The 14758-nt window shown below is 44.6% G+C and overlaps 1 protein-coding gene across 1 annotated transcript in view; it reads left to right on the top strand.

The window, feature by feature from the left end:
* The window catches only part of npr2 (natriuretic peptide receptor 2), a 123163-nt gene that overhangs the window by 87111 nt on the left and 21294 nt on the right, over nt 1-14758 (top strand). Inside the window, exons 15-17 of the mRNA XM_072453441.1 lie at nt 1511-1679; nt 8317-8463; nt 12634-12757. Coding sequence (XP_072309542.1) covers nt 1511-1679; nt 8317-8463; nt 12634-12757 — 440 coding nt within the window. The remainder of the gene's footprint in view (nt 1-1510; nt 1680-8316; nt 8464-12633; nt 12758-14758) is intronic.

Here is a 14758-nt window from a genome sequence, read left to right as displayed (position 1 = left end):
GGAGAAACTGTGAAGATGTGTGTGTGAAGAAGGAGGAGAAACTGTGGAGATGTGTGTTTGAAGAAGGAGGAGGAGAAACTGGATATGTGTGTGTGAAGAAGGAGGAGAAACTGTTGATATGTGTGCGTGAAGAAGGAGGAGAAACTGTGGAGATGTGTGTGTGTGTGTGTGTGTGTGTGTGTGTGTGTGTGTTTGTGTGTGTGTGTGTGTGTGTGTGTGTGTGAAGAAGGAGGAGAAACTGTGGAGATGTGTGTGTGAAGAAGGAGGAGAAACTGTGGAGGTGTGTGTGTGTGTGTGTGTGTGTGTGTGAAGGAGGAGAAACTGTGGAGATATGTGTTTGAAGAAGGAGGAGAAACTGTGGAGATGTGTGTGTGAAGAAGGAGGAGAAACTGTGAAGATGTGTGTTCTGAACTCCTCCGGGTCCACAGCAAACACACATAGTGTTTAGGTTTTACTGCCGTGTCTGTGCGGTGAGAGTGTAGATCGGCTGGCTGACATTTACCCTCTAACAAGCAGGTTGGTGGTTCAATCTCTGCTGCTGTAACTGCACACTGTGGTTGGCACCTCTGACCACAGGCCGAGTGGAAATCAGATGGACACAGGAGATTTCCCAGCTGACCGGCTGGGAAATCTCAGCCGGTCTGTTTGTTGCCGGGGCGAGATGCATGAAGGGAGCAGAGCGGCAGTTAGACTGACAGAAAGCTGCAGCCGCACAAACTGGCCTCTCGTGCCTTTGTGGCGCCGTTAGCAGCCAAGCCTTTCTGTGTGTCGCGTCTTTCTGCTCTGTGGAGCACAAAACCTTGGAAAAAGTTCTCCAACACCAAATGAACTCTTCCCATGGCCTTTAAAAAAGTCAACTCAATACACAAAAGACAAAAGGCTCCGGTCCAGATTGGGCTCAGCTCATAGTCGTGAAATATTAATTGAAATATTTTACTTGAAATGATTGTACATTACATTTATAAGTATGTAGCTCTATGGTTAAGGGCATAGTTTTGAGGATTGGTCAGTCTGGTGTGACAGACAAGGTCCCAATAACTCCATTATTATTGTCAAACATTCATATTTTTAATTGACATGTATTTGACCAGGAAAGTTCCACTGAGCTTTAGAATCTGTCTTCAAGAGACTCCTGACCCCAGAGGGGAGGAACCTATTATATTCAGTATAAAATGCAGCAGAAGACAGGAATTCATGCGATTTCTTGCAAATATTTCCTGGGTGAGAACCCCCAGACACCCATTGGTATTTGGGCGACAGTTTTGGATGTAATTTTATAAAAGAACCTGAGAAACGGGACTGAGAAAAGGGTGTGGCGGATGGGTGATGAGTCTGCCTTAGGTCAGTAACTGAGGTGTAAATTAAACATGGACTTCTGTTAATTATCCAGAGCTCTCCAACGCTTATTTGAATGAATAATCATGTGGAGAAGATCATCTGTTGTTGTGTGTCTTGTCGACACTGCAGTGCCCAGTGTCCTGACCCTGTTTTCATGTTCCTGTTTGTGCAGAGATTGTGCAGAAAGTGCGTAACGGGCAGAAGCCGTTCTTCAGGCCGAGCACAGACACGCGCTGCCACTCGGAGGAGCTGACCATCCTGATGGAGGGCTGCTGGGCCGAGGACCCCCAAGAGAGACCCGACTTTGGACACATCAAGATCTACATGGCCAAGCTCAACAAGTGAGAGCACTCACACAATAAAACACAAAAACTCAAAAGAAGCTCATTTTGGTAAATAACATGTTGTTTTCAGTTGCCGCGTTTTTTGCTTGTTTTTGACTCAGAGATGGATGGAAATTGTTAATTAACTCTGTCCCTTTTCAAATCCACAAACGGAAACTTCATGTAGATTTAAAAGTGTGCCTATTTGCATAATCCATATCTTAAAACAGCAGGATTAGCTTTCAATGTGCCATCCTATTTATCATAATTACAGGAAGCACTTTTTAAAACTTCAAAGATGCATAATTATGTCTGACTTGAGCGTGTGCCTTGTGTGTTCTGGGCGACATTAAAGGCACCATGGGAGATATTCTGAGGCGGATGAGTTTAAGGTATTCACCCCGGACTGGATCATGCTCTGGAAACCTTGCGGACAATTTAAGGCTGGACACTGTGGCTGAATAGGATTTTATTGTTTAGGCCCTGTAAATGACTGTCATTATGTTGGGATAAAGCACTGCCTTCATAAGTCTTTGTAATCGAATGCTTTTATGTAAAAATTAGGCTTTCAGTCTGTGAAAATGACTGCATTTACTGCAAAATCACAATGTTAGATGGAGCCACGCTTTCATTCTTGGTTCCTCTTGTTGTAAAATAATAGTTAGTTAATAGTTCTTAGTGTTTTTTATTATTTATTTGAGTTGTTCAGTTTTTATTTTGTTTATTTATTTTACTAAAAGACATTTTCTTTGTTTCTAGGTTAGATAAGGAACAAATTGGTCCAAAATGGAACAAAAACATGTGTGGTGTACATGTGAAGTTAGAGTAAAAAAACATTTGAATAAAGTTTGGACGTGAAATGTATTTACTTTTTTATAGCTTTTTAACTCTGTTCTAACATTGTTCTTGATCAAAATCACACTAGTTTGATGAATCCTGGTTAGAAAGTCCTCTCCCTCCGAGCGTCAAAAACACTCCATTCTGAATCTCCTCGATAACTTACGTTTTCTTCATCTGTGACGTGACTCTGAGAATCCTCTGCTGTTTTTAAGTTCACAAATGATCTCCGGGCTCATTCCGTGCATTTCTCCAGTTGAATAACGATCAGTACAACTGCGTGCTTCAACCAGGAAGTCAGGAAACTGTGTTGATTTCAGGTCAGTTACTTTGGCCTCCCTCAAGGTTATATTTTTTGTAAAAACATTTTTTATTAAACTAAAGGTACTCAAGAACATGTTTAAAGGCAAATAACAACACAAATAATGCATAATATTTGTCCATTTAAATATAATTTACAATTTGAGTTAATGTATTTGGATGGACAAAACTTACAAATATTTGTTTCAACAACAACAACAACAACAATAACGATAATAATAATAATACGATTCTGGTATTTCCAAAGAATAGACACAAAAAACAATATTTGGAGGTAACGTGTAAGAGTTTGAAGCTTTTATGTTTATATGAAAACTTTGTTCCTATATAATTACACTCAGTGGGAAGAAGAACCAAACAAATTACTCAAGTAAAAGACTGTTACTTCAAACAAAATATTTCTCAAGTGAAAGTAAAAGTATTGTGTCTGAAAAGCACAATTCTTTAAAGCGTGACTCAAGTAAATGTGAGTAAATTAAACTGCCCGTCTCTGCATGTCAGTGTTGAAGAATAAAAGGAGACTGTACAAGTGAGGTGGACGTTTGGCGTGTGTCGCTGCATTTGTCAGACTCAGAACGGATGAAAGAAGAACACTGCAACTTGGGCAAACATTGAGGACATTGTGGGACTGCACACGCTCGAGGCTGAGACCTCCGCAGAGCAGTGTAAACTGGACTAAAATACACTCAGAACGGAAGGTATCGAGGTATGTACGAGTAGAACGAAGGAGCAACCTACAATATTTACACCTTCAACCGACGCAGACAAATGAGAGAGGTTTGAGGAAGAGTTTGGATAGATATCGGTGCATATACGCTGACATTTAGAGACATCAACAATACCATGAAGAGGAAAGTCTCTCCCTCTGGGGCCTAAATGACAGGGATTGTTGCTAAGACACAAAGGCTTTCACTTGTTTTTCATATGACATGTTTTCATTTTCTTCTAGTTTGTGTGGTGGGATAGTACTTCCATCCAAAATGCCGTTTTTACAAGGAACACATTGTTGGGACAGTTGCCATAACCTTTTAAGCATCAAATAATAACTATTGTTTAAATTTGTCGGTGTAATCCCTCATTCGTCCAAGAGTGTTCCATTGTAGAAAAAGGTTCAATTGTAGTCATCTGGACTCAGTTTAGAAAAAGCTAGACGTCATTGTCAACAAGCGAATTTAGGCCGGGAACTCAGATATTTATTCTATTCTGTGGTAAGCCCCGCCCATTGGGCGGGCCCTCCTGTGCTGATAGAGCCTCTTGTGCAGTGCCTGTTTAGTCTCACCTATGTAACGCTCTTTACAACTTTCATCACCTCTTTGTTTTCTAACAAGCTAGCCTTTTGTTAACTATCAGCCCTTTAATGGGCTATTAGTCTCCCCTTTGTTTTTGTGTGGCCCTGGCTCACTCATCCTGAGGACCTGATTAGCATCCGAATGTCCTGGACCTCTACCTCTCCAGGGGTTCAAAATTCCATTATAGACTACAGGCGGATTGAATCTTAACGCTCCATTCCTGTTAAAAGAAGGTCTTTCTTTTTTAACAAAAATAGCTTCCTTAACTCCTCTTTCAAACCATCTTTTCTCCCTGCTTAAAACCTTCACCTCACCGTCTTCAAACGAGTGATTAGAGGCTTCAAGATGGAGATGCACGGCACTCTGAGGTCCTGAACTTGTATTTCTTCTGTGCTGATAAAGCCTCTTGTGCAGCGCCTGTTTAGTCTCACCTATGTAACGCTCTTTACAACTTTCATCACTGCATTGGATCGAATAAACTACATTGCTTTGTTTTTGGGTCGGCATCTTGTCCTTAGGATGAACCAGTTTTTGTCTTAAAGTGTTGCCTGATTTAAAGTAAACAGGGACTTCATGTTGTCTAAAAATTCTCCCAAAAAAATTATCTGAAAAATTGCAGAGAATTTTGCAGAAGAAGGTGGCAGCTTTGCCTGGAAAGAGGAGTTTACGCCGGGCTGTGTCAGCTTTGAGCCTTTCTCACACAGCTCCGGGTGATGCCACGAGAGGTGGCTGTGCATGTTAGTCGTGTTTCCCGTGTACCGAACTTTTGTAGTCCTTTTCGAGCTTTGTCCCATCTGTGCTGAAATAGAAGCCAAAGTGAGTCCATATTTTGGACTTAAATGTTGCTGGTGCGTCTCGTGTCTCACTTTTGTTTTCCACATCTGACTCCGCTATTTCCGTGTCCATGTACGACTTCTTCTTCCGCCCACAGCCAATCTCGCACAGCCTAGCTAACTCCAAAGAAGTGTCTCAACAAAGGAATGGTGAATAGAGCCGTTTATTTATAGCAGCTTTTACAACGTTAAAAGATTGATACTTGACGAGAACGCATCGAGAATCGATCGCGGGAGTAAATATTGCGATATATCGCAATATTGATATTTTGGCACACCCCTAGTCGTAAGTCCTCTCTGTCTGAGCTTCCGAAAACTCTCAGTTTGAAATGTCTCAGTTTTGTGACGTCAAAGGTCGAGCCCCGAAATCTTCTGTGCTGTTTTTAAAGTCTACAAATCATCGTCTCCAGACTCGTTCATGAGCATTTCTGACCATCGAATAGCATTAATTACGGCCGCATGCTTGTACATTAGCATGCGCGCACACAGTTTGTTTATTTCCTCGTGGTAACTCTCTCTGCTGACACATATCCTGATGAGAAAACGCTCGACTGCAATAAAATAATGTGGAAGAGATACATTATTTAGATATAATCATGTTAACAATATGTTTTCGTGAAATGATAGAACCTTGTGCATTTTTATATCCTCTTTCCAATGGTGTATCTTTCTCCGGTCTCAACTACACGTCATTCAAAACTACACAGTTCTGCAGCTTGTCTCGAATGTGTCCAACATTGAGATTTCCAAGAAATGCTTTCCTTTTCGAGCGGCTCCTGATAATTGCCGTTTTGGCTGTTACATAATGTTTGGGCCTTGTTTGTTTACTCTGCAGACATTTAGGATTCACTTTAGCCTCGTGTGTGTGCGTGTTTGTGTGTGTGTGTGTGTGTGTGTGTTGGGGGGAGTTTACGTATATTTATAGCTGGAATATTTAGCGAGTGTAAACAGGGAACTGGAGGTCACATATCCAGCCAGCAGTCAACAGCGCCAACAGTTCATCCATCACGCACGTTCAGCTTAATGAAAGTGGGCCGTGTGTCCAGTGCTGCGATGGGACAGAAGGGGGAGAGAAGAGGGGGGGTAAAGGCCCTCCATCAAACCGCATTATTGAAGGGTCCATGCTGAGAGGAAAAACCACAGGACTCGCGTTCGTTTGACCGGCGGCCCACAGCAGCGGCCCACTATAAAGGCTGCTCTCGTTTCGCTCGTCAATCTGTCAAGTGTCTGAGTGATTTTGATTTGTTTTGTTTTCTTACTCCCGGTGTCCTCCTTGTCACAAAGCGCATACATTACTGTAATTGGAGTGTGCAGTGGGTTCGGTTCACGAGACGTCGCGACCTTCACAATTGAGCCGTCCCACAGCACAACTCACTGGCCCAACACAAGAGCACTTTGATTCAGATAAACTATTCTGATAACTTTAACTTTACTTTATGTCCATTTTATTGATTTATTGATTTAAGGAGTGATTGATTGTTGTCTGTGTGTGCTCATAGTTAAAAGGCCGAGAACACTAGAGTGGGGGTTCATGACCTTTCTGACCTCGAGGCCCAACTTTTTGTGTACGATATAACCTGGGGCCCACTCTCATGTTAAATGTGTTGTATGTTATTGAATATGCGGCCCTCAAGGGGGTGCTTACGGCCGAGAACCTGCTTTACCAGATCCTACCACAGTGAGGCGCTTTCTCTAACTCTATTATGTCCAAGAGGCTGATGATCGAGTCATGTTATTATTTCAGATTGATAAGGAGGTGAAACTATTTGATTATGTGTATATAATGACCATGATGTCATATTATTGACCCTCAAGGGGGTGCTTGTGGCCCTACTTTTGGACCCTATGTTATGTTTCGTTGTATTGCTCCTCTGCCTCTGGACCGTTCCAAAACGCTACGAGGCAAATCGATGGAAACATGGCTTTAGTCTCAATTGTGTCTTTCAATTCTGGATATTTGAATTGTCCTTGATTTTACTCCTGGAACCAGTGGTGGGCACTTTTTGTCCTCTTCTTTGTCCTGGCTTCACCATGTCCTGTTCAGTCACAGTGAAGTCTGAACACTAAAATGTCTAATTGCCTAATGCTGTACTTGTTTAGGCAGAAGACCGTTTTTTGTACAGGCGTGTTGTGCTCCTGTGATGAATGGACCCACGGCTGCCTGTAGCGTGGCGTTTATGTTTTGGCTGTGATGTGGCGATAGACTTAAAGATGGCGGAGGCGTGTGTGCGTGGGAGCCGCGTCTGACTCAGTGTACTCTTCTTATACAACAGAGCCTTATGTAAGAGCGGAGCCGAGCAGAACAGGTGTGAAGGACTGTTACACTGGCGAGACCGCTGCCAACGAGTCCGCTGCCACTACTGTTTTCACGCTTTTGGGGCACCAGTCGCCATCATTTTGCAATACAAAGCCACTCAGTCATTTTCATTGGCAGAGTGGAAGTAATTGACAGGTTTGAATCTCATCCAACCAATACTATCGTTGCGTCAATTGGCAAGACACTTTACCTTCAAGTTATGCCAAAGCAGTTATCTGCTAGAGTTACGCCAATCTATGAACACATATAGACACTTACAGGAGAGTTTAGAATAGCATGTAAATATAAACATGACGCTTGTGGACAACGCCGACAGGTGGTTGGTGTTGCCAGCGAGTAATACATAAATCTTCTTTACTGATAAATGCAGGTTTTGTGGCACTTGGTGAAACAAAAACAAAAAAGTTCTTGTAAAACTGTCGTGGCCCGCTGTATTTTGGTGCATTATTGTCCAGCTTAACATCAGATTTAAGAAGTGGTTGTTAGTGTGTGTACACATTTTCATATATATTTTTCGCTTGGCCAATGTTGATTGTTTTGAAACCAGAAAAATGGTTGGTTGATACACATTTTTGGGCCCATGTATTAAGCTGATTTTGATCATTTCCCCGTAATTGTGCTATTATAATTTATTTAAAACTCACCCACAAAGCTGTAAGAGAGCAGTGTAGTTCGGTGTTGTGTAGTTTCCTCTTTGCACGATAAGAAAAACCTCTGTGTGTGGTCTTTAGACAGCAGGCCATCCAAAATAAAACATAAACCTGTGCTGGAGAATTGAAGGGGCTTTACCAGTTTGTTTTTTTTAAACGTGAAAAACATAAGCAGTCGACATGTATTGCTCACTTACCAAAATATTCACAGCAACAAGTTTATACATGCTTTTCACGAGTCTCTGAGCCCAGAGACTGAATATGTCTGAATACAAGTGAGGGGACATGAACTTGAGTCGCTGTCAGATCTTAAAAACGTCACAATCCTGATCTTTCTACATACAGGTGGCAGAATAATGAGTGTCAGTGTTTAAAAACATATGAGAAGAAGGTGTTTGTGTGTTCCAGAGAGGGCAGCACCAGCATCCTCAACAACCTGCTGTCGCGCATGGAACAGTACGCCAACAACCTGGAGAACCTGGTGGAGGATCGCACACAGGCTTACCTGGAGGAGAAACGCAAGGCCGAGAACCTGCTCTACCAGATCCTACCACAGTGAGGCGCTCTCTCTTACTCTATTATGTCCAAGAGGCTGTTGATCGAGTCGGCTCATGTTATTATTTCAAATTAAAAAGGAGGTGAAACTATTTGATTATTATTATTATATAATGACCATGATGTCATACTACTTACTTATTTTAGCTTTATTTAAGAAAACATAAATAGGAGAAGGAGTCATTTTACCAGGATTGTTAATGTAATCCCTCATTTGTGCAGAACAAAAACCCTGTTTTAATAAGAGTGATGGTCTGATTCAACCTCTCCTCAGTCTACAACATCCTCATAAGACCATGAGAGAAATCAAACCAGCCAAACATTAATGAGGTACTTGACAGCTCTGAGGTAGAAGCGGCCAGACCTCAATAGGGCTTAATGAACCAAGCTGTTAGAGTGAAACTGACAGACATGTAAACAAGTACAGAACAAGTTTCAGTTATAACTACTCCCTTTGGGCTGGACCAGGAGAGTTTAAATGCTGCTGCTCAAAGAAAAAGACTTTAGGATGAAAGTCAAAAATACTTTATTTCTAAAACAGTGTTCAGACCCTCCTTTAAAAGGTTTCAACCTTTTCTACCAGTTACCAGAATTGTTACATTTAAGAGGTATATTGGCATTTACATTATGGGTACATTTTAAGTGTGCATGTTCTAGTGGGCTGTACTGGAGGGAAAACCAAGTATATCTGAAAACCTGTGGGTCAGACGAGACACAGAGGTTTGGGATCCAATGGCCTGGTTTGGGATCCAATGGCCCGGAGCAGTGGTTCTCAGGATCCACATGTGGGTCACTGGGTCATGGGCCTTTTCATTAGGGCTGGGATTATTGTATTGATCAATCTCAATTTAGACTTAGACAAACTTAATTGACCCACAAGGGAAACACATTGCAATAAAATAACCAGGTAAAAAAATTACAGTGGCAACAAAATTATAATATAACCATAAAATGCTTATGATGGGTCAGATAAGGTACAAATTGATAACATGATAAGTATAGGCAAGGCAAGTTTATCTGTAGAGCCCATTTTTCACACAACAGGAAAAATGCATTCAAGTATATCATGTTTTGCCTGGTAAACAAAGGTAAAATACATACAAAAATATAATGTCAGTTTTACAGATATTTGATTAAGCCTCAATACAACATAAAATAAATTAAAAAACAAATCAATTTCTACCTAATATAATATGTTTATTTGGGTTCCTGCTTGATGGTGGAAGCTGCACCATGCGCTGGTCTCGAGGAAGACTGGCTGATAGAGAATGATTGCTTCTTTTGAAAATGGTTAAAAGCTTGGTAATTTTTCTTTTTATATTCTTTTTTGTCAATCCAACAAGAAATATTGACTATATTGTTTTTCATTTCAAGCAGGCATAAACTCCAACAGCGACAGACAAACGAGTCAGACACAAAGGATAATGTACTGCGTGGATTACAAAGGGAGCATAAAATAGACTTGTTTTTTCATTTATATCTTTTCAGGTTGGAACACAATTGTCAAAAGAAAGAATAAAAGGTTCAGTAGAAATGTTAAAACAAACACAGCAAACAATCAAAAAAGAAGAAACAAAACAACTACAACAAAAATTGAGGTTCCAGGAGGAACAACAAACCATGAAATAAATTTTAAAAAAGAAAAAAGGTAGCTGAAATAAATAAATTTGTGTTTTTAAAAACATTTAGAGTCATGATTACGTTTAGTTTGACCTTTGATATATATATTTTGAGGAGGCTGAGGAGGAGGCTGAGGAGGAGGTGGAAGAGGCTGAGGAGGAGGAAGAGGAGGCTGAGGAGGAGGAAGAGGAGGCTGAGGAGGAGGCTGAGGAGGTGGAAGAGGAGGCTGAGGAGGAGGAAGAGGAGGCTGAGGAGGAGGCTGAGGAGGTGGAAGAGGAGGCTGAGGAGGAGGAAGAGGAGGCTGAGGTGGAAGAGACTGAGGAGGAGGAGGAGGAGGCTGAGGCTGAGGTGGAAGAGGCGTAGGAGGAGGAGGAGAAGACTGAGGAGGAGGAGGCTGAGGAGAAGGGGGAAGAGGCTGAGGTGGAGGGGGAAGAGACTGAGGAGGAGGAGGCTGAGGAGGAGGGGGAAGAGGCTGAGGAGGAGGAGGAGGCTGAGGTGGAGGGGGAAGAGACTGAGGAGGAGGAGGAAGAGAAGGCTGAGGAAGCGGAGGAGGAGGGGGAAGAGGTTGAGGAGGAGGAAGAGAAGACTGAGGAGTAGGAGGCTGAGGAGGAGGGGGAAGAGGTTGAGGAGGAGGAAGAGGAGGTTGAGGATGAGGCGGCGGAGGAGGAGGGGGAAGAGGCTGAGGAGGAGGAGGAGGAGGCTGAGGAGGAGGGGGAAGAGGCTGAGGAGGAGGAAGAGAAGACTGAGGAGGAGGAGGCTGAGGAGGAGGGGGAAGAGGCTGAGGAGGAGGAAGAGAAGACTGAGGAGGAGGAGGCTGAGGTGGAAGAGGCTGAGGAGGAGGAAGAGGAGGCTGAGGCTGAGGTGGAAGAGGCTGAGGAGGAGGAGGAGAAGACTGAGGAGGAGGAGGCTGAGGAGAAGGGGGAAGAGGCTGAGGTGGAGGGGGAAGAGACTGAGGAGGAGGAGGCTGAGGAGGAGGGGGAAGAGGCTGAGGAGGAGGAGGAGGCTGAGGTGGAGGGGGAAGAGACTGAGGAGGAGGAGGAAGAGAAGGCTGAGGAAGCGGAGGAGGAGGGGGAAGAGGTTGAGGAGGAGGAAGAGAAGACTGAGGAGTAGGAGGCTGAGGAGGAGGGGGAAGAGGTTGAGGAGGAGGAAGAGGAGGTTGAGGATGAGGCGGCGGAGGAGGAGGGGGAAGAGGCTGAGGAGGAGGAGGAGGAGGAGGAGGCTGAGGAGGAGGGGGAAGAGGCTGAGGAGGAGGAAGAGAAGACTGAGGAGGAGGAGGCTGAGGAGGAGGGGGAAGAGGCTGAGGAGGAGGAAGAGAAGACTGAGGAGGAGGAGGCTGAGGTGGAAGAGGCTGAGGAGGAGGAAGAGGAAGAGAAGACTGAGGAGGAGGAGGCTGAGGAGGAGGGGGAAGAGGCTGAGGAGGAGGAGGAGCAGGTTGAGGAGGAGGAGGCTGAGGAGGAGGGGGAAGAGGCTGAGGAGGAGGAAGAGAAGACTGAGGAGTAGGAGGCTGAGGAGGAGGGGGAAGAGGTTGAGGAGGAGGAAGAGGAGGTTGAGGATGAGGCGGCGGAGGAGGAGGGGGAAGAGGCTGAGGAGGAGGAGGAGGAGGAGGAGGCTGAGGAGGAGGGGGAAGAGGCTGAGGAGGAGGAAGAGAAGACTGAGGAGGAGGAGGCTGAGGTGGAAGAGGCTGAGGAGGAGGAAGAGGAAGAGAAGACTGAGGAGGAGGAGGCTGAGGAGGAGGGGGAAGAGGCTGAGGAGGAGGAGGAGCAGGTTGAGGAGGAGGAGGCTGAGGAGGAGGGGGAAGAGGCTGAGGAGGAGGAAGAGAAGACTGAGGAGGAGGAGGCTGAGGTGGAAGAGGCTGAGGAGGAGGAAGAGGAGGTTGAGGAGGAGGCGGCGGAGGAGGAGGGGGAAGAGGCTGAGGAGGAGGAAGAGGAGGTTGAGGAGGAGGAGGCTGAGGTGGAAGAGGCTGAGGAGGAGGAAGAGGAAGAGAAGACTGAGGAGGAGGAGGCTGAGGAGGAGGGGGAAGAGGCTGAGGAGGAGGAGGAGCAGGTTGAGGAGGAGGAGGCTGAGGAGGAGGGGGAAGAGGCTGAGGAGGAGGAAGAGAAGACTGAGGAGGAGGAGGCTGAGGTGGAAGAGGCTGAGGAGGAGGAAGAGGAGGTTGAGGAGGAGGCGGCGGAGGAGGAGGGGGAAGAGGCTGAGGAGGAGGAAGAGAAGACTGAGGAGGAGGAGGCTGAGGTGGAAGAGGCTGAGGAGGAGGAAGAGGAGGTTGAGGAGGAGGCGGCGGAGGAGGAGGGGGAAGAGGCTGAGGAGGAGGAAGAGGAGGTTGAGGAGGAGGAGGCTGAGGTGGAAGAGGCTGAGGAGGAGGAAGAGGAAGAGAAGACTGAGGAGGAGGAGGCTGAGGAGGAGGGGGAAGAGGCTGAGGAGGAGGAGGAGCAGGTTGAGGAGGAGGAGGCGGAGGAGGAGGGGGAAGAGGCTGAGGAGGAGGAAGAGGAGGTTGAGGAGGAGGAGGTTGTCGGTTCTGCTGCTTCACGTGTTCTTGTTCGTTCTGCTTGTCAGTTCGGTGGCGGAGCAGCTGAAGAGAGGAGAGACGGTTCAGGCGGAAGCGTTCGACAGCGTGACCATTTACTTCAGCGACATCGTGGGCTTCACCTCGCTGTCGGCGGAGAGCACGCCACTGCAGGTGTGAGCCTGGTTTATACCAAACACAAGACACTTCACCCACACAGCCTCGCCAGGAGAGTGGCCAAGTCTACTTCTTTGTAACCACTTTGGAGCTTTAGGTTTTGGGAAAGTCACAAGTTACGTTTTTCTGGGGCACCACTTTCATTTCATAAAAAGATACATTTCTTAACCTATTTCAGTACTTTTTTAAGGTAATAGACCCAGTAATAACTAAAATACAAGCTAGTAATATTTTAAAGTAAGTATTCATGTCCGTCCATGTGCACTGTATTGTTGTTGGTGATGTTGGTTTGGGTAGGCCAAGGTTACACTTGCTGTTCTTTGATGATTAGGGAAATCAACAACTCCACAGAGGCTTACAGCTGATATTTGACATTGATTGACACAGAGATGACAACAATAGGAACTTGAAAAAACCCTTAAAACTTTATGTGTCACACGAGCATCTGCAGTAGCAAAAAACACAACGCCGTAAAGAAGCTGTGCCAACAGAAGAGCTATAAACAAATCAAATTAGCATATTTGAGGTATCTGTCTAACATCTCGATGTGACAAAAGACAATGTGGCTTGGTTAACAACAATGCCTCTAAGACTATTAAAACATAATTACAACATACATATTACAATTATACAGCAAAAATCAGGCGTATTAAAAGTTTGAAACGCTCTGAAGAAGCTGCGTCTCTCGTCTAATGGCGGTGGCAGCTGCCTCTGCTTCACTTCCCATAAAACTAGCTGGTTATGTCCGAGTCTGACTGTTTTTAGAGTACGTCCTCACAGTTCCACTGTTAAAGCTTTTTGTTGGTTTGTTTACAATAATAATTACTGTGGCTCTGGCATAGATCAGGATCATGTGGAGCTGTGTTTAGAGTCATAAGTGTTTAAGTGTTTCTACTTATCTTTTTTGGGACAGTTCCAGAAACAATGTGTAATTTGTCTCTGTAGGTCCACTTGAAAACTCTAGGTCCACCTTAAAACTGTAGGTCCACCTTAAAACTGTAGGTCCACCTTAAAACTGTAGGGCCACCTTAAAACTGTAGGTCCAACCTCAAACTGTAGGTCCATCTTTAAACTGTAGGTCCATCTTTAAACTGTAGGTCCATCTTTAAACTGTAGGTCCACTTGAAAACTGTAGGTCCACCTTAAAACTGTAGGTCCACCTTAAAACTGTAGGTCCACCTTAAAACTGTAGGTCCATCCTCAAACTGTAGGTCCACCTTAAAACTGTAGGTCCACCTTAAAACTGTAGGTCCACCTTAAAACTGTAGGTCCATCCTCAAACTGTAGGTCCACCTTAAAACTGTAGGTCCACCTTAAAACTGTAGGTCCATCCTCAAACTGTAGGTCCATCTTTAAACTGTAGGTCCACCTTAAAACTGTAGGGCCACCTTAAAACTGTAGGTCCAACCTCAAACTGTAGGTCCATCTTTAAACTGTAGGTCCATCTTTAAACTGTAGGTCCACTTGAAAACTGTAGGTCCACCTTAAAACTGTAGGTCCACCTTAAAACTGTAGGTCCACCTTAAAATTGTAGGTCCATCCTCAAACTGTAGGTCCACCTTAAAACTGTAGGTCCACCTTAAAACTGTAGGTCCACCTTAAAACTGTAGGTCCATCCTCAAACTGTAGGTCCACCTTAAAACTGTAGGTCCACCTTAAAACTGTAGGTCCATCCTCAAACTGTAGGTCCATCCTCAAACTGTAGGTCCATCCTCAAACTGTAGGTCCATCCTCAAACTGTAGGTCCACCTTAAAACTGTAGGTCCATCCTCAAACTGTAGGTCCATCTTTAAACTGTAGGTCCAGGTCCATCCTCAAACTATGGGTCCGCCTAATAACTGTAGGTCCGCCTTAAAACTGTAGGTCCAACCTCAAACTGTAGGTCCATCTTTAAACTGTAGGTCCATCTTTAAACTGTAGGTCCACTTGAAAACTGTAGGTCCACCTTAAAACTGTAGGTCCACCTTAAAACTGTAGGTCCACCTTAAAACTGTAGGG

Source organism: Eucyclogobius newberryi, unplaced genomic scaffold (assembly GCF_026437365.1).
Source record: "Eucyclogobius newberryi isolate DKJ021-1_F unplaced genomic scaffold, fEucNew1.0.hap1 SCAF_2, whole genome shotgun sequence".
Classification (NCBI taxonomy): Eukaryota; Metazoa; Chordata; class Actinopteri; order Gobiiformes; family Gobiidae; genus Eucyclogobius; species Eucyclogobius newberryi.
Note: the sequence above shows the minus strand (reverse complement) of the source record. Positions and strands in the feature narration are given on the sequence as shown.